General features: G+C 37.6%; 2 protein-coding genes across 7 annotated transcripts; one reads left to right on the plus strand and one right to left on the minus strand.

The window, feature by feature from the left end:
- Positions 1 to 26: 26 nt before the first annotated feature.
- LOC136267400 (E3 ubiquitin-protein ligase TRIM71-like) lies at positions 27 to 24017 on the plus strand. Of its 4 annotated transcripts, XM_066062543.1 has the most exons (3): positions 90 to 118; positions 229 to 321; positions 8423 to 10092. In XM_066062543.1, the coding sequence occupies exon 3, from the start codon at positions 8536 to 8538 to the stop codon at positions 9613 to 9615; it is 1080 nt and encodes a 359-aa protein (XP_065918615.1). In that variant the 5' UTR covers positions 90 to 118; positions 229 to 321; positions 8423 to 8535; the 3' UTR covers positions 9616 to 10092. The 4 variants fall into 4 exon arrangements, with proteins under 4 accessions (XP_065918616.1, XP_065918615.1, XP_065918614.1 ...); XM_066062544.1 differs by lacking the exon at positions 229 to 321 and having other exon boundaries at positions 27 to 118; XM_066062542.1 differs by lacking the exon at positions 90 to 118 and having other exon boundaries at positions 148 to 321.
- On the minus strand, positions 14260 to 16440 carry LOC136267403 (profilin-like). Of its 3 annotated transcripts, none has more exons than XM_066062550.1 (2): positions 16301 to 16440; positions 14260 to 14719 (listed from the first exon to the last, which is right to left on the minus strand). In XM_066062550.1, the coding sequence occupies exon 2, from the start codon at positions 14702 to 14704 to the stop codon at positions 14288 to 14290; it is 417 nt and encodes a 138-aa protein (XP_065918622.1). In that variant the 5' UTR covers positions 14705 to 14719; positions 16301 to 16440; the 3' UTR covers positions 14260 to 14287. The 3 variants fall into 3 exon arrangements, with proteins under 3 accessions (XP_065918622.1, XP_065918621.1, XP_065918620.1); XM_066062549.1 differs by having other exon boundaries at positions 16198 to 16440; XM_066062548.1 differs by lacking the exon at positions 16301 to 16440 and adding an exon at positions 15942 to 15965.
- Positions 24018 to 24066: the final 49 nt, after the last annotated feature.

Genomic DNA, 24066 nt, shown 5'->3' on the forward strand with positions numbered 1-24066 from the left:
GAACTTTCTCGGAACTTCCCCTGAAACTGAAATCACGTGAAAAGTTTAGGGCGGGGCTTTGTCAATCTAGTTGAAAGTGCACGAGAGAGTGCATCAAATCATTAACTTCAGTTAAAAGGTATTCCAAGCTATAACACTGTTCGTTAGACTACATTTCATTGTGCATAATGTGGATTGTCAGAACACCAAAGCACAATATGCAATTTTGATTAACTGTGCGTTATTTAGAATTAGGAATTCCAAATAAAGCCTACTTAAAGGAGCAATGCTAGTGGTGTTTAGTTGAGCTGTTGTTAGCAGCGTTTCATTTCAGAGCATAAGGTATAGTAAGGTCCTGAGATCGGTATTGTTCTTTTGTGTATGCACATTAAATATGTATATGTCGAAGTGTAGCATATATGTATATACTGGCCAGTGTTATTCAGGTACTGGGGTTGGATCTAGGGCTGTTAAGGAGAAAATTCCCCCCTCCCCCTAAAAATTGTGTAAACTACACTGTGTACTTGGTTGTTTCAGCACACGTAGCCACTGGCACTGGATGCCAGTGGACCTTCAGCATACACTAGATTTTAAGGACCAATGTTTATACTGTACGTATCTTGTTGTATGTATGCTGTAAAGCAAATAATTAATAAATAAAACATACCAAACGCAATCTCCAGGGTTTAAAATGTATGGCTAAGTGTCCTCTCAAAAAAGTCTGGTCCAGAATCAATTTTCGTGTTTAATCAACCTTTGTCATAAAATGTATACTTCCTTTTAAATTTCAAGCCACGTATACACTGAAAATGCCATGAACGATTGCTGGTAGCAGTGATGAGAGACACAGAGGCTGTTTTTCTATGATTGTAAAGGGCACACATCAAAACTCATGTCAAATTAACCCATACGTTACAATTTTCCATTAAATATTATGTGTAAAATCAATGTACAGCAGCCTATGGAGGTAAGTTAGTTTTAAGTTACATTATTCATCGTAACTCTGGTTCTGAAGGCAGTATCAAAATTGTTCGGCCGCTATTATACACGCATAACACTCCTCTATCCAATGGTAACAAATTTATTCGAAGCCAAAGTGTTTACAGGTTGCAAATTTACAACAAACGATGGTAAGTAGCAACTTACGCAATACAAAATCGATTGGAGAGCAAATCATGAATTTCGTGTTCTAATTAAATAGTGGTATCACACCATTACCATGGTGATTAAGAATTTTGTTCAGCCGGAATCGGATAGAGCAATCCATAAGGAGTTGAATGATATCAAGTTTTATGGTATTTGAGTGTGAAAGCAAGTTGAAAACAAGTTGGCACATTGATTCTGGACCAGACCCCTTTTCAAGAGGGCATAGAACTTTATATATTTGTCTTTTTTAACTATCATTTTATGTAGTATTTTGATTCTAAGTGATGTTACAAGGGTTTCTTGATTTTCATAGTGTTTTGTAAAACCGAAACTAGTTTCATATGCTTAAGAAATTTTCAATATACAAACTATTTTCTGGAAGTAGATAGCCTGGGCTATAATTCCTGTCAAAAGATTTTAGCATTATCAGTGTGATGATTTAAACTTAGATTATGGCTTTTGCAATGAAATTTACTAAATACGATTACATATAAAAATGTGTATTGGAACACTACTAGCATAGATAAGTGGTACTGAGCAGTAAATTAATGTAGTATGACATGTATAAAAGTAAAATGAATATTGTAGCTCACTTCTACAAGGGTGGATTTGGAGGGGGTGCTTAGCACCCCCTCCAAAATTGTACTATGTGCAAGCTAGGAAGCTTCTAGAAGTTGCAGTACAGATGCAATTGCATTTTATATGCATGCATGGGCAATGAAAAGATGGAAAGGGAAAGGTGAATGGCTCATCTTTTGTTAGAATTACTGAGAGGGCTCAAATTATACTTTTGGTGTAAGGCTTTACCTAAAAGCTGCTAAAAATCGAAATACTCTAATAGAACAGTCAACTACTCTATTAGAGCATCCATCATGAAAAATGTTTTTCAAAAAGTTATTAGTGTGTCACACATTTGCCTTCTTGATCTGTGCACTGCTATTTTAGGCCACTCCAAATGATACTGTAGTTTCCCGTCCTGATGTTTTTGTTATTTGGTGTGGGCAGGAGGCTAGTTATCATTATTCATTGTTAAAGATGTGACTGCTCTATTAGAGTATCTCGATCTTGAGAGGATTTTAAGGTCATGAAAATGGCTTCTTTGCAAACTAGCAACCACCAGAACTGTTCATTTTTAGGCTTTTTAGCAATGCAAAATAAAAGGCTCTATGAGAAGTTTCCAGAAAGCAGTACAGGAAGTGATTTTGGAAAAATAATGACAATAATAACATGCAATGTGGGTGCCCAGACATGATGCGGGCGGAGGATGGGAAACTACAGTCTCATTTGGAGTGGCCTTACCATTGCTCCAAACATCCTGCCATATACTATACCATAGATAATTACTTTCCGAGAACAGCTTCTAACAAATTGTTCAATATCATAGTTTTTTTAGTTGTTACTACAAACTTGATGTTTGGGTTGACATTCTTAAGTAAAACGGTGAATTTCTTAGCATGGATAAAGTTATCAAGGGTTTGGTATCTGAGAACTGTTTGGTTTTGCTTTACCAGTACCAAAGTTTCGTGCTGCATTTATCTGATGAATCTCCCTATATTTTAGCATCTAAGAGTCTGCACTCCCAAACCTCTTGAAGTTCAACTTTATAAGTTCGAATGAGACTGCAGCATTTATGCTGTCAGTGTGCCCAGGTTATAAAGGGTGGACCAAAACTGGTTGTATATGTAAGTGACTTTGGACTCTGGTTGTAAAATATGGTGATGGGGCCATAGTTGTAAAAAGTCAGATTGAAATAGCAATAGAACAGTCTGTGACTATAATACAAAGGTGAAGTTATTTTTGTGTACATTTTAAATCTCTACATGTGACTAAATAACCTCAAGATCTAATCTTGTGTATTGTCTTTGACAATGTATTGCCTTATAATCCAGTAACATTAATTTTAAAAGTGTAGTCCTGCTTTTCAACTATAATTGCTTACAACTGAACTTATCCATCTTGTACCCACAATCTTTCAGTACAATAGAGTATTTGGCTAATAGCTTCCAGATCCAATCTTGTGATAGCTATATATATTCCAAAAATTTCCAGACGGAGCATCACCCCAGATCCCCCTAGTTGTAAAATTCTACGTTTGTGTACTATACACACTGGTGAGTCTATACTTGTCCTCTTAAGCCCTCTCTTCATTGTTACTGTTTGGACATTATAGTTTGAGCCAGCACACTAGCTATACCTCAAGCCGAGCAATACACTAAATGAAATTAGCAATCTTGTATATTGATGAATTTAGCATATACAAAATTTAGCAATTCATGAATTGATGTAATCAATTAGCAAAAATCCAAAACTTTAAAATTGCTAAATTTAATATACCAATATAAGCAAGTATTGATCATGTGTATATAGCTGATATTCATATTCCTGTTCTTTAAGATGTAAAGAATAAATTTTTAGTTACTGGCTGTACTCTTTATATGACGGCCGTGCCCTTATTTGACAGCTAGTATTACAACTGTTCAGGAATAATGGTGTCATTTCATCCTTATTACATTTAGATGACTCATAATGCTTTACGAGCATTGTGAGTAACTTAAACAAAGCGGCATCATTTTTCAGTCCAAATATTACCAAATTCAATACCGAATAGGCTAAATTGCAAAATTTTGCTGTGCCCCCCCCCCCCCCCCCCCCCAGATAGAGCACGCTTCGCACACTATACTACTGTAGTTAGTTGTATAAACCAGTTGTCGCTTTTCTTAGCAAACCAGCCATCATTTTAAATGCTCCTGTTAGCATCCCCCTTCTGAAATTCTAGATCTGCCCTTGCATTATAGAAAACTGTGTGGGTGATCAATAGAAATTTTTGGAGGTTAATGCCTACATTGACTAGAACAGGTACATTTTGTATTTTTTTTAAATGTTACGTATCTCAGAGTATTTGAGACCTGAAGACTTCCCTGGAGGCATGCCCCCAGACCTGACATCTATGTGTCTGGTGCTTCAAACCAACTCATTTGCCTGCTCCTGATACTATCCCTGTATGCCAGCAGAAGCAAGTATAACAGGCTACATCAATCAATTCCTAAATTATGTTTAAAATGTCAGATTTAAAGATTTTGGTGAAAATCTTCACCATATTCAACCTCTAAATGCATAATTTTCCTAAGAAGTATTTCACCAGACCCCCAAGATTTGTAAAAATGTAGTTACCTGTCACCTAAATTCTGGAGCCGCCCTTGTAGCATGAAATTGTCCTTAAATTCAAACTCAAAAAGTACAATTTTAAGGTAGATTGTCTTCAAAATAGCATACACACACAACCGGTAGAAATAGTTACCTTCAGATTTAATCTCAAAAGCTTGTGATTTTACAAAGTTCCTTGTTTTGAGAATGGCCCCAAACTATAAAAATGCCATAATATTCAATCTCAGATAGCCCAAGTTTGGAAGATATTAACCCAGATCTGTTAGATTCATTGCTAGTGCCTTGCCAATACAATGTCTCAAATTTCCCGTTTTATTCAACTGATTCAACACAAGCAGTGCACTACAAACAGAATTGTGTGTGTGAACAGTACAACTCTACCAACCATAAGATGTGGCTTCACCCAAGCAGGCATGACACAGCCTAGACTATATAACTAGTCTGGCACTAGTCTGGTAACTACATATTTCAACTGTTTATGGTCGTGAACTTTGCTATAGCTATCATAACTATACTTCGTTATAATATAGTAGACTTTCACCCAGTCACACCCCTAATTCCCCCAAAGAAAAAATCAACTGAGCTAGGCTGCGGGATATAGCTTGAATGGGAAGCCATGCAAATGTCTTTCAATAAGAATCTGAGTAAGAATCTATTATCACAAGAAGTAAAAATCTTTAATCTTGACACACAGGTACTCACTACTGCACTGAAGGGCTACCGTAGTCACTTCCATACCTCCAGTTGATACACTTATGACTGGGATCAAGAATTTGATTGTTGAAATTTTCCTTGATCACTTGATTTCACCTATAAAAGAGTCTTGATTCTTGATTGTCAACTGTAAAAGTCTATTAAATTATATTGTGTTGCTAAAAATTAGCCTTTATTGCCACTTTTGGGGACATCTTGATCGCTTGATTAAAAAAATAGCTTTGAAATGTGCTTGATTTCCACTTGTAGGAGGGACATCTTGATCGCTTGATTCACTATGCTAAAGCCACTTGATTGAATCCTGTTGCCAGTTGTAAGTGTTTCAACAAACAGTATTGAAGTGACTGATTTGCAACCACAGTTGTATGTTAAGGCCAGCCAAGTCAACAGTCATGGACCAAAATTTTACCTATGACATCTAAAAGTCATAGGTATTCATCACAGATCATGTACTGGAATTGGCTCTTAGTCTTAAGTGAAATTTTTGCTCCCTGGATCAAGACTTTGACTGTGGTTCTCCAGTCCATGCCTACTTGACACCCCTCAGCTATGTTAAGTCACCATGTAGAGAGTTCAGGTACGTAGCAAGTTAGAATCCAGCTGCATAACAAGAGACAAACCAAGTCAGCATTCAACTATGAAACTATAGTCACTCTAAAGTATCTTACAAGTCTCAGATAGTTCAACCACATAACAAATCACCCTGTACACACTATAGAGCTTTCAGCCATATAAGTACCATTAGTACTGTTATTATTAGCTTTATTTGACACACATCATGCAGTGGTTACTTCACTAGAGTATAATAGTGTTGATGTGGTTAATTAATACTTTGGAATATGCAATTATTATAATTTTAGCGGCGCATAAAGTTTAGGATTTGCTCTGGCTGCTTTCCATGAGTGGATTTCTAGAGATGTGTGCCAGCCACTGGGAGCGCTCTGGCACCTTCAAATGCCACTAGCCAGCTGAAACACGATCACGAAGCTAGAGACATGGACAGCCTTTGACAGTTTCCCAGATGTTTTCTACATAAATCTCTTTCATTTTCAGTGGCGCAGGTGGTCTTGACAGCCCAATATTAAAGCTGGAGATACCATATGACTTGCTTGACCATTTTCTGTTCATATACCAATTGCCTACCCGCCACCCATGCACCATGGTTGGCTTCATTCACGGTGAAAATTTCAAACTCATATATTTACCTACTCAAGCTATACTGGATTAAAATCGCATATCTCACAATCTATTGATGTGTGTAGATCGACTATTTTCCCAAATTAGATCACATATATTTCTACAGAAAGGCAGGGCTAGTTTTGCATCTGTCTGTCATTGTATGAGGGAGAAAACCTTCAATAGGTCTTATACATTGCCTGTGATGGTCTTTCATAAACTTTTTGCTGGTGAAAGTTCCAGGGACAGGTTAGTTTTTGTGTTTAATTCCTGGTGAGTCATTTTTGTCTATTATACACATTTTTAGTCAAATGCTCGAGTTTCATGTTCTGAGGTGTGTACTAAACTGTAATTTAAATAATTTCATGATGTGGTGAATTTTATTACCAAGTTACCATCGTCCATAATAACATGCTATAGTATGTTCACGTTGAGCTGAACCCTCAAAAACATTTAATAACTCATGGATGCAATTACACACGATCTTGAAATTTGGCTTATTTGTAGTACTGCTTGACCCGCTAAAAATGTTTCAAAATCTTTTTGTTCAAATATTTGACATAATATTTACGGCCAATCAAAATTTTCACAATACATTTCCTATGGGGAAGCCATATAAACACAGTGTCCATTATAGCCCTTTCCTGAACTTGTAATGGAGCCAAACTGTACGTGTCTGTTGTTGACACCTTTGCTGTTACCAATAATCATCTGGTTGGCTGAAATGTTAACTCTGTTGAGAAAAAATCCACTTTTAATTTTTAGCTGTTTTTTAGGATTCAGCTCAACGTGAACATACTATAGGCACTTTCAACAAATGAGTTTCTCACAAAACCAGTAAACCTTCCATTATCAAGAGAATGTGTATAGTCAAGGTTGACGATCATTTCAATGATGGTATATATGAAACTAACCTAGGACAGGTGGCGCTTTTCTTATCCATGGTGGCAAATATTATCTATGAGCTAACCACTAAACAAGATATATCATTTTCCAGCATCTCCTGCAACTTTAAGCTGTAAATTGTCAGATAGTGTTGTAAACAGCTTGACAAGTTTTTTAGTGACAAGATTTATGTCTATTTTCATGAATAATGTTTGTTTACAATTGCAAAGCTTAGGTATATGAAACTAAAGACAGTGCTGCCCAAGAACACTGTCAAGTATGTTTATATACTACCATTACTAGCGTGATGTCAATATTTAATTTAACTGCTGTGACCATGTTTTCCATCAAATCAAAGGCTATCCTAGAACATACAACAACATCTGGGTACTGGACAAAACCTGTAAGGGCTAAGCTGGTATATAACTTTTATTCTATCAAAATTAATAATGCCTAGATACAGTATAACCCTGTGAGAGAATGCAGAATACTACCCGCTGGAGCAATACAGCTACAACTTTGAGGAACTGACTTATTGAAAAAATTCAGCACCATGCACACAAAATTGATAGTGCAATGAAAGAATGTTCCAGGATGTTAGCCTTGTGGATAAGTAATCTTTAGAAAACGATGTCACTTAAAATTGTTTACCTGCAGGGATGGACAAACAGGGCCAGCCCCAAATGCTTTGGTGTACTGCAAGTATGGAATAATATGTACATATGTGGCTAGTAATTTCTTGAAAACATGCTAATTGAAGTAATAGGTCCTTGTATACCACTGCATTATATTTTTATTATCCAAGTTTACTATCTATTAGCAGCATTCACAAGAATCTATTGCATGAAAGCTGATAATGTACAAGTGTTTAGAAATATTGAAGTTGAGATCAATGTAGTGAAACCATGATACAACATAGTTATCTGCCCTACTTTGGTTTGCGATTCAGGTTTTTGTAAAAAGTGTGCACTAGAAAGTAGGCTAAAACAACAACAACAAAAAAAAACAGGATTTGACCAAAGCAGAAATTTTCTTATGGTATGCCATATATCTTGTCTCTTAATTCACTTATTTTTAGTGCATTAATCTTTAATTTCAGAAATACAATAGCTTTTAGTATTTGTTATGCTACAGATAAATGCATGTGACTGTTCTATAACTGACTGTTTGAACACCGCTGTTTATCTGGCTATTGTATTAGGATCTGTAAATATTGGTATTTGCAACAAGTTTTTGTTGAGGTCCCCAAATGAATGATGGTCTCTGCTACAAATTTTTATTGTGTGATGAGATGGTTGGGGCTGTTTGAATTATAAATATCTACTATAAATGTATCTATGACTTAATCTTTACTCAGAATTTAATGTCATTTTCATTTGAACCCAAAGACACTCTTATGTGCTCTGTGTGTTACCAGCTGCTGAGGAATCCTTAATATCTACCTTCTTGTTGTCATTCCTTCTGTGAAGAATGTCTGGAGAAGACACGAATGCAATCCAAAATTATTTTAGGAAGGAGGCTACTGTCCCTACAGGAGGAGTAAAAGAGTTTGAATCAACTTATTTTAAGAGCCAACCAGTAAATGAACTGAATCTGAAGAAGGAATTGGCAGGTAATGTAGATGTTACTTGTAGTGAATGTGCTGAAAACAAGCTTGACTGTGAATCATATGATGAGCTGACATGCAAACATCATACTATCAAAGAACAATGTAATGATCCAATATTGAACCTGAACAGTAAGCACCAACATCAGTTGAAATCAAGTGAGCTTGTTGATTTGCAGTTACGTGAAACTCCAGATCCAAATACGTCAGAGGTAACTAATCTTCCCAACTACATTTCTATACATACAAAAGTGGAATTTTTTGTCATTACTAAGGATGGCAATGGAGAACATTGTTCCAAGGGAGGCCACAATGTGACTGTGGAGTTAAGATCATCAGCAGACCACGTGACATCTTTGGAAGTAAGGGATAACCATGATGGTAGTTATGTAGCTTTACTTGAAGGTAAGAAAATTGGAGAAGCTGAGTTACATGTATCCATTGATGGAAGGTTTATCATGGGAAACCCCTATAGCATTACTTTTAGAAACTACCATGCAGTGAAGCTACCTAGCAAAACAGTGAACAATAATGGTGGTATGGGTAAACCTTGGGGTATTGCATTTGGCAGAAATGGAATATGGGCTATTACTGACTATTCCAACCACTGTGTGCACGTGTTTGATGGTCAAGATCAGTTGATCAATTCTTTTGGCAACAGAAGTAACAAGACCAGTCAGTTCATTAATCCACATGGTATTGCATTTGATGAAAGTAACCATATGTATGTGGTTGACAACAATAACCACAGAGTGCAGAAGTTTGATGTCAGTGGTAGCTACTTGCTGCATTTTGGCAGTATCCACTTGGTGTCAAAGCACATAACGGTCGGATATATGTTTCTGAGTGGGATAGTAGTCGTATATCGGTGTTCCAGTATAATGGATATTTTAGCTTCTCTTTTGGTTCTGACCAGTTGGATTACCCATTTGGTTTGGTGGTGAATGTTAATAATCAATTACTTGTCACTGACTGTAACCTTCATTGCATTGCCAGATTCACTCTTGATGGTCATTTTATTGATAAGTTTGGTACACATGGGTTTGAAAGAGGTCACTTGAATTATCCCTGTAGTATTGCCACTGATGAAAATGGTCTTGTTTATGTGGGAGATGGAAATCATCGTGTGTCTATGTTTGACAGTGTTGGAAACTTTATTCATTGCTTTGGGCCCCAAGGATCTGCTAATGGCAAATTTCACTATCTCTATGGGATTGATGTTAGCCCTAATGGTAGTATATATGTTGCCGATAGTGACAACAAAAGGATTCAGATTTTTGCGGACTACTAATTGACTCCCTTACAGTATTGTAAATTATTGTAAAATTACATTCTGGTTAATTCCATGATTGTACTAGTTACTTCTGATAACTTGTATAGTTTGAACATTTTAACTGAATCAGTGGAGTTGATCAACATTATACATTATAATATTTAGAATAGCACTGGTATCTACTTCATGCATGGTGCAAGACTTGCTCTGGTGAACTTGTTATACATTTTTTCAACTTGTAGTGACAAAAATAAGTTTATTCCTACACAGTACAACCCTATTTACATGTTTGGCACAATAGCATGTTTAAATGAAGCTATAGTATATACCCCATATCTCAATTAGATTGATAGGTTGTTACTTGTGAGCTGGGTTGAACAGTAAATTAACATGTAAAACAATTAAACACATGCAACTGTGCTTCCTCACAGGTACGTGGTAATTTCATGTGCATGGTGCTGTGATTATTGTGCAGAGTGCATATAGTGCAAGATGTTAGAAATGACCAAAAATGAAAAAAATCATGAAAATTCATATTAAAATTTCTGCATTGTAATGGTCTGACCGCAACATAACCCATTAGGACATAGTGAGGGTGGTTCCATATATGGATATGTTAAGAGATACAATTGATTTAGTATTGATGGGCGGTAGCAAAAATACGAATGTCATCATAAATGCTCTTTAGATTCGATGTTAAGAAATCTGTCTTCACATATCTTGTGACATGTTTCTGCACCAAAATGTGAGGCATTACTCTGCATGGTTACTGAGAAAAAGTGCACTCAGTATTGTTGTATTTTTATAACAGAATGAAATTAAAATTTAAAAATCTGTCTTACAAAAATGTAGGTATTAACAAAAGGAACCTTCACTGTACAGTCAGAGCCAGTAGGTACAACCAATTTTCTAAAAAGTGTCAAAACATTTTACTCTAATAAACCATACATCACGCTCCCCCAAATTTAGGGGGGTTAGAATTTTGATTTTAAAAAGTTGTTGATCTTCAATATGTTTACAAGTAGTATAACTGGTGAAAATTTGGTGGTTTTTTATAAATCACAGCTGGAGTTATTCTCAATTATTTGTGGGGGTTCGTGTTTCGGTCATTTCTAATGTCTCTCATTATAGCGTGTAGACGCTATCAGTTTCTACACACATAGAACTATATGTTAGCTTAATACAAGCACTGTGCCTTGAGGCATTCCTGCCAGGACCTGGGTGGTATTGCTTTTCTGGTTGTCACATTGTGATCTAGTAGTTGTCACTAGTTGATGATTTTAAAGCCATGATAGAAGTGACCCTTGTGCTCCATAATGTGATACAGGAGCAAATGTGAGACTATGTTGCTACAGTACTAAAATCTAGTATATAGTAGGATGTCACAATGTCCTCTTAGATTCAGATACTGTGCAAAATCATTCGCTGTGGAAATCAACTGTTGTGTTTCATGAAATCCTAAATTGTCCAGTCCATTTGCTGTACATGGTTGGATGTTAGTCAACAATCCGGCCAGGTAATGAGGTGCCATTCAGTTTGTTGCAGGTGAGAGGGAAATGTGTTTATCACTACACCTTGAGCTTATAACACTAACACTGTATATTTTAATTATGGATTGTAATCTTGGGCATTCATATATCCTATAAGGCCAGATTAATTGTTTATCATTCCTACCTGCATGCATCACTTCGATTCACCCCACTGCCTCAAATTTCATTATATTGCTGACGTTTGTATGTATTTTGATGCTGAGAAGATTGCAGTACAAAAAAATTCCCTTTGCTGAAGTAAATGAATTATTAGTTATAGCTAACCTTTATGGTTATGGTAACTTGCACTTATGGATTTTTGGATTCTCAGTGCAATTTTAAAAAAACAACAAATGACCTCCCACCTACATGCAAGTCTCCCAGATATTGTGGATGATAAACAAGCAATCAAGTCTGCCTGGCCGTATGTGCAGTCTTAGAAGTGGTGTTCACCAAATCATATGCACCATTTTAAAGAGCATTATGCAAAGGAAATGTACCGTATACGTGATCTGATTGGAGGGCAGTATATTGGTAAATAAAGCACATTGGTGGGCCATTAAAATGACCGCTTGCTAGGTTGTGTGAGACCATAGGCAAACTATACTGGCGGGATCTTATTTCGGTGAGCACAGCTTAACTCACCAATTTGTCAAATTAAAATCCTTTTCAATCAGCTAGACCACACACACACACACACATATATATAATAGACTATATAATAAATACTATTATCATAAAGCAGCTTCTGTAAAAGTATGCAAAACACTTGGGGTTAACAGAACACTCAATGTTTTGTCTCCACCAGCTATTCCCACAAAACATCACGTACCAGACCATACATGTTTGACTACTATACATGGGCTATACAAATTTAGTTTTCTTTGACATCATCAACAGTTGCATAAGATAAATTATATATAAAATATACAAGAGCAGTTATTATAGTTGCGTGATACCAACTGCCATGATCAGCATACACCTTATCATCTTAAAAAACAGAATCAGCTACTATAGTATCTTACGTACAATATGTCAATCCAGACAAGCCTCCAGGAAAACGAACAACAAAATGAATAGTGGTATTAGCTTCAATTCCATAATCAGCTATGGTCATCTTGTCTTCCAACTGTGATGAACTATAAAGCAGTCGCTGGTTATCAGGTGGTACTTGCAGTTTATTGAACACCTTGCTTTTTAGCGATTTTATGGTATCGCTTGGTTTAACTTCGACTGTGATAGTATTTCCATTCAAAGACTTTATAAAGATGCGCATTCCACTGTGCTACAATCGTAAAACTTAATGCCAGGTGGTTTCCTTTGGAATGCAGTTGTCACTCAGGGTGGACCGGGATGAGGGGCTTTTAGGTATATTGCTCGTGGCAAGTCGCGCCTCGAGTCGCGCCAAGGATCTTCACGATCGTCTCGCTTTGTCAATCACAACTGTCCAACAATGGTATATAATTGGAATTTACTTCCAAAGTGATCGTCTTCCCGGTTAGAATTTTCACGAACAAATCTTCAGTGCCGGAATCAGGCAGCACCCACGCGCTAGATCACGCGATGATGGTAACGCGCTGGCTAATAAATTAGTTTGGCGGTGGCGGCGCCCACCCATATTAAGGGACGGTCCCATGAAAAACCTAATGAGAAAAGTACCCACATCCTGTATTATTGTATTGTATTAATGCTTTACAGTGACCAGCACTGAAGGTCTGCAGCAACATGTGCTGCAGCCTTAGGATTACCTAACCTAATTTCAAGGACTTAAACTTAGTGACTTATAGCTGAAAAGGTGTAACAGAAAAGGGGCCAAAGTAAGGAAAAAAATCCCTCCAACCACAGGAATCGAACTGCAGGTCACCCAATGTCTAGTCACGGTCGGGGCCACACTCAGTCTCCTCCAGGAGGGATGGATTTTCTTCCTTAATCTTAAAGTCTGTGTTTTTATTCTCATAGGACAAACCCAATGAAAATTGCCAATGCATGAATTGAATGAAAACTTGAGGGTGGGTTTTTAGTTGGGACCATTTTTGAATTTTTTTCTAGTAGTTGATATGGTACTTAAAGCTCTCTAACTGATAAACATATCACGGGGTGGGGAAGGGCTGCACTTCAACATCCCCATATCAGCCACAGCATGTGTTGAAATAAATTTTGCATAGCTGTGCCGTTTTAGCTCACATCACACTCATTGCTTTGTTGCTTACTCCACAGCATCAACAGCGTACCATAATCCTAAGAATATGATAGCTACTGTAGGTGGATTGGTAAATACCACCGTTTCCAAAACAATACTAACACTGGAATAAAACACAAGTGTGCATACGTATAGCTACTTTAATAATTTGTGCTTGATCAGAATGTTTTGCACAATTACCAAAGCCTTCATCCTACATAACTGCTGTTAGTAATCAGTGAACCCTTGGTTATCTGAATCCCAATGTATCTCACAATATTTAATGATAAAAGTGTTCAGATAGCTAAGTTAATTGTTCGGATAACTGACATTATACAAAGCTCTGTTGAAATACTCTAATAGAACATGTATCTGTACTCAAAATACTCTAATACACCGGTAGAACAATCGTTTCCAATTTTGAGGGTACGGATAAGTGAGGGTCTACTGTATCATATAATATATTTACCAACAACCCAGACCCCAATATTATACCAGTGATCTATATATCACATTTTCAGGTGTGTAGTTCTTGGACCCAATCACAATGAATTTGTTTGGAAAGTAGGACCTCCTGTCATTTTCACCGATCTGGATTGCTTTAAACTTCATGTCACACATTCATAACAATAGTATTACATATTCTGTGACTCCAAATACTGTGCAATGGCATAAACACCTTTATTAATAAATCCTTGCTGGCTACCTACTGGACAGTGAGCAATAATAACAGCAGTTTTAGTTGCCTGAAGAGTAACTGCTTCACCTCCTGTTCTTGCATACACAACGTTGTCATCTTGTCTTATAAGAATGTAGTAATAACCCTCAACGTGCACACCGGTAGTCTCGAAAAAGGTAAAGTCTTTGGTTCTGAAACATCTTGCAATAGTTTGGCGTTCTTGTGTTTGTAACTTTAACGCATTAGGATGAGCTTGGGTAGTCCAAGAGTCACCATTGTCCAGTCCAATGATACATGCCTTATCACAGTGTACTGCTCCAGCTACATCTTCTGTCTGTGCAATCAGACTGTCAATGTAGCTATCCCAACTCATCTTGAGAAAATAGGCCTGTACACACATAATAATATTTATAGCACCTTGAGATGAATGAGAAATAGTAAAACACATAGCTCTAGTACCCATACATAAGACAGTTAAAAATACAAGAGGTATTTTATTATATTTCATTAGATCATTTACTTCTTATTGTCCCTCAACTGTGCCTTAGCTATATAATTCATGTAGTGCATTGCCTTCTAATGCCTAACTGACGAGTGGACAACAAATTACGAATACGAATAAGGGTAAGACCTTAAAGTTCAATATTGCAAGTAGCTAGGCTATGGAACACTCCAAACCAGGAGGAAGCCAAACTCCCTTATATGAATAGCAAGAAAGGTTCCAGACACTTGGATACAGAACAAAGGAGGCTCCAGGAAATCAAGAGATATTATGTCTTGTGGAACCAGTGAGAACCCTAATGGACTACCAAAGAATATGGGAAAAGACACAGGCATGCTCCATGTATGCATCCAACCATGCACATCTCTTGTTCATGCTTTTAGCTACGACAGCAGAACGATGGCACAAGACGTGTCCACATTTCAGAGGAGGTTGGAAACATGATAAGTACTATACGAAAACCTTTTCATATTAATTACATTTTTGAGATTCTAAGATGGCTTGCAGTATTGAAATGGTGGTTACAAGATAGCCATGAATTGTTCTCATAAGTTTTGTGTGCAGCTATAGAGTTGGGCATATGAGATTGCCACTGTCATGTCTTCGTAGATGCACTGACTTGAGCATCACTATTTTCTTCCTATTTTCATACGAAACATTGTGTGGTTGCACATGTGTGCATGCAAATCTTGGAGTATGCTACCATCCCGAATTTGGAAGGTGTGTACAGCATCCTGAGGCCTGATTTGTGTAGTAGCTAGCCTAAAAACATGCATATGTACGTGACCACACTAAGTATTTCGTATGAAATTGCAAGTGTTGAATTTGAAACCACTGCAAACCCATTAATTAAGTTCATTTGCATGCCACCAACCTCCTCTGTATCATAAGGACTCATGGTACACCTCAAATGGTACGGATCAAGACTAACAAAGCACCATAAATACATGTGGGCAGTTACTTTCCCCCTTGCATGTATGCACGCACACAGAGAGTAAAAAGGCAGTAACATGGAGTAGAACAAACCTCATTATATTATGTGCAAGGCTATATACCTACTGGTATGCACAAAAATTTCAGCAATAACAATAGCAAATATGTAACCAACCGTATACATGCAGTGAGACTTCTGAGTGAAACTTGAGTCTCAGCCAGTCACCTATGGGTCAAAATATCATGGTCTAAATAAACAGGTGGTAGTATATTAAACAAGTGGATCATAGTGCATATAAAGTATTCTTATTTTGAGGGTAAAGTTGGCCTTTTTAGAGAGGTGGCTCAACTGTACTGCTTAGGGAGGAATCACGAATTGTGGGTAGCTACACTGGTACTTGTAAGGGGATCACGATAATATGGGGACATACCGAGGTTCTACTAGTCGCAGGCAGGAAGTTGGAACTCAGGAGACCATGAATTATGAATAATAAAGGTAGCTTTCAGCGCGTTCAAGTGACCATCCAAACTCACAGTGTCTTAACTGTTGTCAAGACTTTTCAATGTGGCAATTAGATCTACAATCCCCCGACACGATGATTGATGTGACGATCCCGCAATCCACAACCTAGAGTAGTGCGTTCATTAGAATTAAACCAACTCCTGGCCCAGGTATGAACTCACCTAATATGGAATACGTACGCATTGGTATGGATGCAGCAATTTCGCGTGTGAAAATTTTCTGACGTATATATGGCATATATATTGCTGCTGCTGCTTCTGCTGCTGCTGCTGCTGCTGCTGCTGCTGCTGCTGCTGCTGCTGCTGCTGCTGCTGCTGCTGCTGCTGCTGCTGCTGCTGCTGCTGCTGCTGCTGCTGCTGCTGCTGCTGCTGCTGCTGCTGCTGCTGCTGCTGCTGCTGCTGCTGCTGCTGCTGCTGCTGCTGCTGCTGCTGCTGCTGCTGCTGCTGCTGCTGCTGCTGCTGCTGCTGCTGCTGCTGCTGCTGCTGCTGCTGCTGCTGCTGCTGCTGCTGCTGCTGCACATGCAGTCTTGTGGTGCACACAGTCAGACTTGATAGAATTTTCTGTTACAGGGACTTGTCTGCAGTCAGCTATACACTAACTGCATGACCAACAAAATGTAGCCTCCCAGATTTGTCTACTGACTAGTAGCATCTGGGTAGATTGCACAGTGCACAGGGGTGTAAACGATCTATATTATGCACAGTGAGTCATCTCATCTTGAGTTGACTTCCCTATTCTACACTGGCATTATCCATTTTGTTCATTAGTGCACAATTTCACATAGCCGATGTCTTACATGTATATGTATCACTGTTGTATTGTCATATCTGATAAATAAACAAACATACACAAAACTCAGTGAATAGAGACCACGTGTACTACACAGTCAGCACTGCAGGTTGTCATTAGTCCTTTTGATTGGCCAACATCAAGTCCCTCAACAGATCCACCATGCATCCTCCCATAGTACAACACATCGGATGACTGAGCTGACCCAATCCTCCATATCACCACATGTCCATTTTGTGTAGTAACACACAACATCTTGTTCTATTAAGAAATACTGTTGTAAGCTGTGTATATAGCTATGTGTGTGCTTGTCACAATGTGCATGTAAAAGTTTCTGAATACAGTGGTCCCTCTATTATCCGAACTCATTGGCGTTCAGATAATCAAATTGAATCTGTTCATTTATATACAGGGCCCCATTCAATTACTCTATAACAGAATGCACACCCCTAGACAAAATACTCTAATAGAACAGTCACTTATACTGTTCAGATGAATGTTTGGTTAATAAATGGCCAGCCAATAATGAAGGACCACTGTATCAAATTCGAAAGTCAGAATTACAAAATGCAATAGCCGTGTTCCCTTGATTAGTTTAATTCCCTTTGGTATACACTAAGAGAGTTGGTTTTTCAAGTGTGCTACACACCACCAACATTTACCTGTTCACAGAACTTGAGGTAAGTCAGCGTAAACCATCCATGTATCAAGCCTGATGCTGACAACACTTGCTGCAGTTCAAGCGTATCCCCACTGTAAACCCTGACCGTCTGTGAACACAACAAAAGAAGCATCGTGAATGATGTCACTAAGAAACAAGATTGCAAGCAGTACCTGATCATCTGAGCTGGATGCTAATAATGACACTCCATCCAAAACAGACCAGTCTACACTAGTTACAGCCATTGTGTGTCCCTTAAGCACAGCCAACCTGTATAATAATGCAAGGAGGTATAGTAAAAATATTATTTCATGTACACAAACATTAGTGGCCCTACATAGGCAATAATTATCCATGGTAAATGGAAAACTCATAGTTTAATAATATCATTAAAAATTATGGTCCAACAATAACATGTAGTGGAACAAAAGAATAGTGGTATTGCAACATAGCAATGTGGGAAAATCCCTATATTGGAATGTTAATACCATCTACCACATGCTATGTTGCATATTATCACCATTCATGTTTCACTGCTTTTATTCACTGGAATAGTAGTTCTTATAGCATAGTTGTTGTATTAGGGTGACTGCTTTATTAGAGTATCTTCATCTCAAATGAGTGATTGACACAATAGATCAAGGAGTGAGCATGGTTACTTTGTCTTGATTTCTACAGCAAAACTGCAGCTGATATTATCAGGAGCTTATGAGTGGCTCATAAGCTCCTGATATTATAAACGTTGTTGGGTGTGGTCACTGTTTTAAGGGTACTCTGATCATTGGTCTATGCCTTCTAATTTCGGTAGTGATCTGATTGTAGCGTAAGTGCAGCTTCAGATATCTACTCCCTCTTACAGTAGCACAAGTGCTTCAAATAGCATTGCGGTATCTAAATGTGCTCCTCTAAGAAAAGTGTCAATATGAATATGTGATAATTAATGCCTCGGTATGGTTTCCTGGCATGAAGAAAAAGAAGATACCATATAATCAATTATAAAAGGAAAGTACAGAGGGCAGACAATCATCAGAACCAGAAAAGGCAAATGCCACATGAGCGTTCTCATGTGAGTTTGTAGTTGTGGCATAAAATGGTAATCATGTGTTACTTTATTTAGCTTCTATAGCCTTGTGACTGTGGTCAAGCAGGTAGGTGGGTGGGCCAGCAGGCAGACCTTGTACATACATGCATGCTGCTAGAAATAGCAGTACTTACTCCTTCCAGTCTGCGCAGTGCCATACTTTAGTGGTCTGGTCTTCAGAACAAGTTGCTAATCTCTCATCAGATGGACTCCAGCATATGCTCCATATTTCAACTCTACAACCAAGCAAGCAGGCATGACACAGCCTAGACTATATAACTAGTCTGGCAACTACATATTTTAACTGTTTATGGTCGTGAACTTTGCTATAGCTATCATAACTATACTTCGCTATAATATAGTAGACTTTCACCCAGTCACCCCCCTAATTCCCCCAAAGAAAAAATCAACAGAGCTAGGCTGCGGGCTATAGCCTGAATGGGAAGCTATGCATATGTCTTTCAATAAGAATCTAAATAAGAATCTGTTATCACAAGAAGCAAAAATCTTTAATTTTGACATACAGGTACTCACTGTAGGTAGAACTGCACTGTAGGGGTAGCTACCATAGTAACTTCCATACCTCCAGTTGATACACTTGTGACTAGGATCAAGAATTTGATTGTCGAAGTTTTGCCTTGATTTCACCTATTCTTGATTGTCAACTGTAAAAGTCTAGTAAATTATTGTGTTGCTAAAAATTAGACTTTATTGCCACTTTTGGGGACATCTTGATCGCTTGATTAAAAAATTAGCTTTAAAATGTACTTGATTTCCACTTGTAGGGACATCTTGATCGGATGATTCACCATACAAAAACCACTTGATTGAATCCTGTTGCCAATTGTAAGTGTTTCAACAAACAGCATTGAAGTGACTACCCCTTGATTTGCAACCAGAGTCATATGTTAAAGCCAGCCAAGTCAACAGTCATGGACCAAAATTTGAAACCTATGACATGTAAAAGTCATAGGTATTCACGTACTGGAATTGGCTCTTAGTCACAAGTGAAATTTTTGCTTCCTGGATCAAGACTTTGACTGTGGTCCTGCAGTCCATACCTACTTGACACCCCTTGGCTATGTTAAGTCACCATGTAGAGAGTTCAGGTACGTAGCAAGTTAGAATCCAGCAAGAGACAAACCAAGTCAGCATTCAACCATGAAACTTTAGTCACTCTAAAGTATCTTACAAGTCTCAGATAGTTCAGCCACATAACAAATCACCCTGTACACACTATAGAGCTTTCAGCCATATAAGTACCATTAGTATACTGTTATTATTAGCTTTATTTATTTGACACACATCATGCAGTGGTTACTTCCCTAGAGTATAATAGTGTTGATGTGGTTAATTAATACTTTGGAATATGCAATTATTATAATTTTAGCGGCACATAAAATTTAGGATTTGCTCTGGCTGTTTTTCACGAGTGGATTTCTAGAGATGTGTGCCGGGAGCGCTCTGGCACCTTCAAATGCCACTGGCCAGCTGAAACACGATCGCGAGGCTAGAGACATGGACAGCCTTTGACAGTTTCCCAGATGTTTTCTACATAAATCTCTTTCATTTTCAGTGGTGCAAGTGGTCTTGACATCCCAATATTAAAGCTGGAGATACCGTATGACTTGCTTGGCCATACATGTTCATATACCAATTGCCTACCCACCACCCATGCACCATGGTTGGCTTCAATCACAGTGAAAATTTCAATCTCATATATTTACCTACCCAAGCTATACTGGATTAAAATGTTTAAAATCACATATCTCACAATCTATTGATGTGTGTAGACCGACTATTTTCCCAAATTAGGTCACATATATTTCTATAGAAAGGCAGGGCTAGTTTTGCACCCAAAAATCCTGTTTGTCATTGTATGAGGGAGAAAACCTTCAATAGGTCTTATACATTGCCTGTGATATACATTGCCTGTGGTAGTCTTTCATAAACCTTTTGCTGGTGAAAGTTCCAGGGACAGGTTAGTTTTTGTGTTTAATTCCTGGTGAGTCATTTTTGTCTATTATACACATTTTTAGACAAATGCTCGAGTTGAATGTTCTGAGGTGTGTACTAAACTGTATTTTAAATAATTTCATGATGTGGTGAATTTTATTACCAAGTTACCATCGTCCATAATAACATGCTAGGCACTTTCAACAAATGAGTTTCTCACAAAACCAGTAAACCTTCCATTATCAAGAGAATGTGTATAGTCAAGGTTGACGATCATTCAGTGATGGTATGAAACTAGCCTAGGACAGATGGCACTTTTCTTATCCATGGTGGCAAATATTATCTATGAGCTAACCACTAAACAAGATATGTCATATTCCAGCGACTCCCTGCAACTTTAAGCTTGTAATTTGTGTTATGTGTTGCAATTCAAACTCCAGAAAAAGAAAAACAAATTTTAAGCTGTAAATTGTCAGATAGTGTTGTAGACAGCTTGACAAGTTTTTTAGTGACAAGATTTATGTCTATTTTCATGAATTATGGTTGTTTGCGATTGCAAAGTTTAGGTATATGGAACTAAAGACAGTGCTGTCTAACTGTCAAGTATGTTTATATACTACCATTGCTAGCAAGATCCATGTGATGTTGACATTTCATTTAATAGTATTTCTGCTGTGACCATGTTTTCCATCAAATCAAGGCTATCCCAGAACATACGACAACATCTGGGTACTGGACAAAACCTGTAAGGGCTAAGCTGGTATATGACTGTTTATTCTATCAAAATTAATAATGCCTAGACACAGTATAACCCTGTGAGAGAATGCAGAATACCACCTGCTGGAACAATACAACTACAACTTTGAGGCACTGACTTATTGAAAAAATTCAGCACCATGCACACAAAATTGATAGTGCAATGAAAAAATGTTCCAGGATGTTAGCTTTATGAATAAGTAATCTTTTAAAATAGAAAACAATGTCACTTAAAATTGTTTACCTGCAGGGATGGACAAACAGGGCCAGCCCCAAATGCTTTGGTGAATCCATATAATTTATACTGCATGTATGAAATAGTATGTACATATGTGGCTTGAAAACATGTTAATTGAAGTAATAGGTCCTTTGCATTATAATTTTATTTCCAAGTTTACTATCTATAAACAGCATTCACATGCAAGAATCTATTGAAAGCTGATAATGTACAAGTGTTTAGAAAATAATGAATTTGAGATCAATGTATTGAAACCATGATACAACATACATAGTTATGTGCCCTACACTGATTTGCGATTCACGTTTTTGTAAAGGTGACGTGTGCACTAGAAAGTAGCTATAGGCTAAAACAACAACAACAAACTTAACAGGATTTGACCAAAGCAGGAGTTTTCTTTACGCACTTATGGTATGCCATGTATCTTGTTTCTTAATTCACTTATTAATCTTCAATTTCAGAAATACAGTAGTTTTTACTACTGCATTTGTTATGCTACAGATAAATGCATGTTCTATATATAACTGACTATTTGAACACCGCTGTTTATCTGGCTATTGTATTAGATCTGTCAATATTGGTATTTGCAACAGGTTTTGTTGAGGTCCCCAAATGAATAATGGTCTGTGCTACAAATTTTTATTGTACGATGAGATGGTTGTGGGGCTGTTTGAATTATGAATATCTACTATAAATGTATCTATGACTTAATCTTTATTCAGTCATCCTCGTTTGAACCCAAAGATACTCTTATGTGCTCTGTGTGTTACCAGCTGCTGAGGAATCCTTAATATCTACCTTCTTGTTGTCATTCCTTCTGTGAAGAATGTCTGGAGAAGGCACGAATGCAATCTAAAATTATTTTAGGAAGGAGACTACTGTCCCTACAGGAGGAGTAAAAGAGTTTGAATCAACTTATTTTAAGAGCCAATCAGTGAATGAACTGAATCTGAAGAAGAAATTGGCAGGTAATGTAGATGTTACTTGTAGTGAATGTGCTGAAAACAAGCTTGACTGTGAATCATATGATGAGCTGACATGCAAACATCATACTATCAAAGAACAATGTAATGATCCAATAATGGACCTAAACAGTAAGCACCAACATCAGTTGAAATCAAGTGAACTTGTTGATTTGCAGTTACGTGAAACTCCAGATCCAAATACATCAGAAATAACTAATCTTCTCAACTACATACAAAAGTGGAATTTTCCATTACTAAGGATGGAAATGGAGAACATTGTTCCAAGGGAGGTCACAGTGTGACTGTGGAGTTAAGATCATCAGCAGACCACGTGACATCCTTGGAAGTAAGAGATAACCATGATGGTAGTTATGTAGCTTTACTTGAAGGGAAGAAAACTGGAGAAGCTGAGTTACATGTATCCATTGATGGAAGGTTTATCATAGGAAACCCCTATAGCATTACTTTTAGAAACTACCATGCAGTAAAGTTACCTAGCAAGACAGTGAACAATAATTTTGATATGGGTAAACCTTGGGGTATTGCATTTGGCAGAAATGGAATATGGGCTGTTACTAACTATTCCAACCACTGTGTGCACGTGTTTGATGGTCAAGATCAGTTGATCAATTCATTTGGTAACAGAGGTAACAAGACCGGTCAGTTCATTAATCCATGTGGTATTGCATTTGATGAGAGTAACCATTTATATGTAGTTGACAACATTAACCACAGAGTGCAAAAGTTTGATTTCAGTGGTAGCTACTTGCTGCATTTTGGAGGTTATGGCTCAGATGATGGAGAATTACAGTATCCACTTGGTATCAAGGCACATAACGGTTAGATATATGTTTCTGAGTGGGATAGTAGTCGTATATCGGTGTTCCAGTATAATGGATATTTTAGCTTCTCTTTTGTTTCCGACCAGTTGGATTACCCATTTGGTTTGGTGGTGAATGCAATTACTTGTCACTGACTGTAACCTTCACTGCATTGCCAGATTCACTCTTGATGGTCATTATATTGACAAGTTTGGCACACATGAATTATCCCTGTAGTATTGCCACTGATGAAAATGGTCTTGTTTATGTGGGAGATGGAAATCATCGTGTGTCTATGTTTGACAGTGTTGGAAACTTTATTCATTGCTTTGGGTCCCAAGGATCTGCTAATGGCAAATTTCGCTATCTCAATGGGATTGATGTTAGCCCTAATGGTAGTGTATATGTTGCCGATGGCGACAACAAAAGGATTCAGATTTTTGCTGACTACTAATTCACTCCCTTACATGCAGTATTGTAAATTATAGATTGGGTTGTAAATTATTGTAA

This window comes from Dysidea avara, chromosome 9 (genome assembly GCF_963678975.1).
Source record: "Dysidea avara chromosome 9, odDysAvar1.4, whole genome shotgun sequence".
NCBI classification, from domain to species: domain Eukaryota; kingdom Metazoa; phylum Porifera; class Demospongiae; order Dictyoceratida; family Dysideidae; genus Dysidea; species Dysidea avara.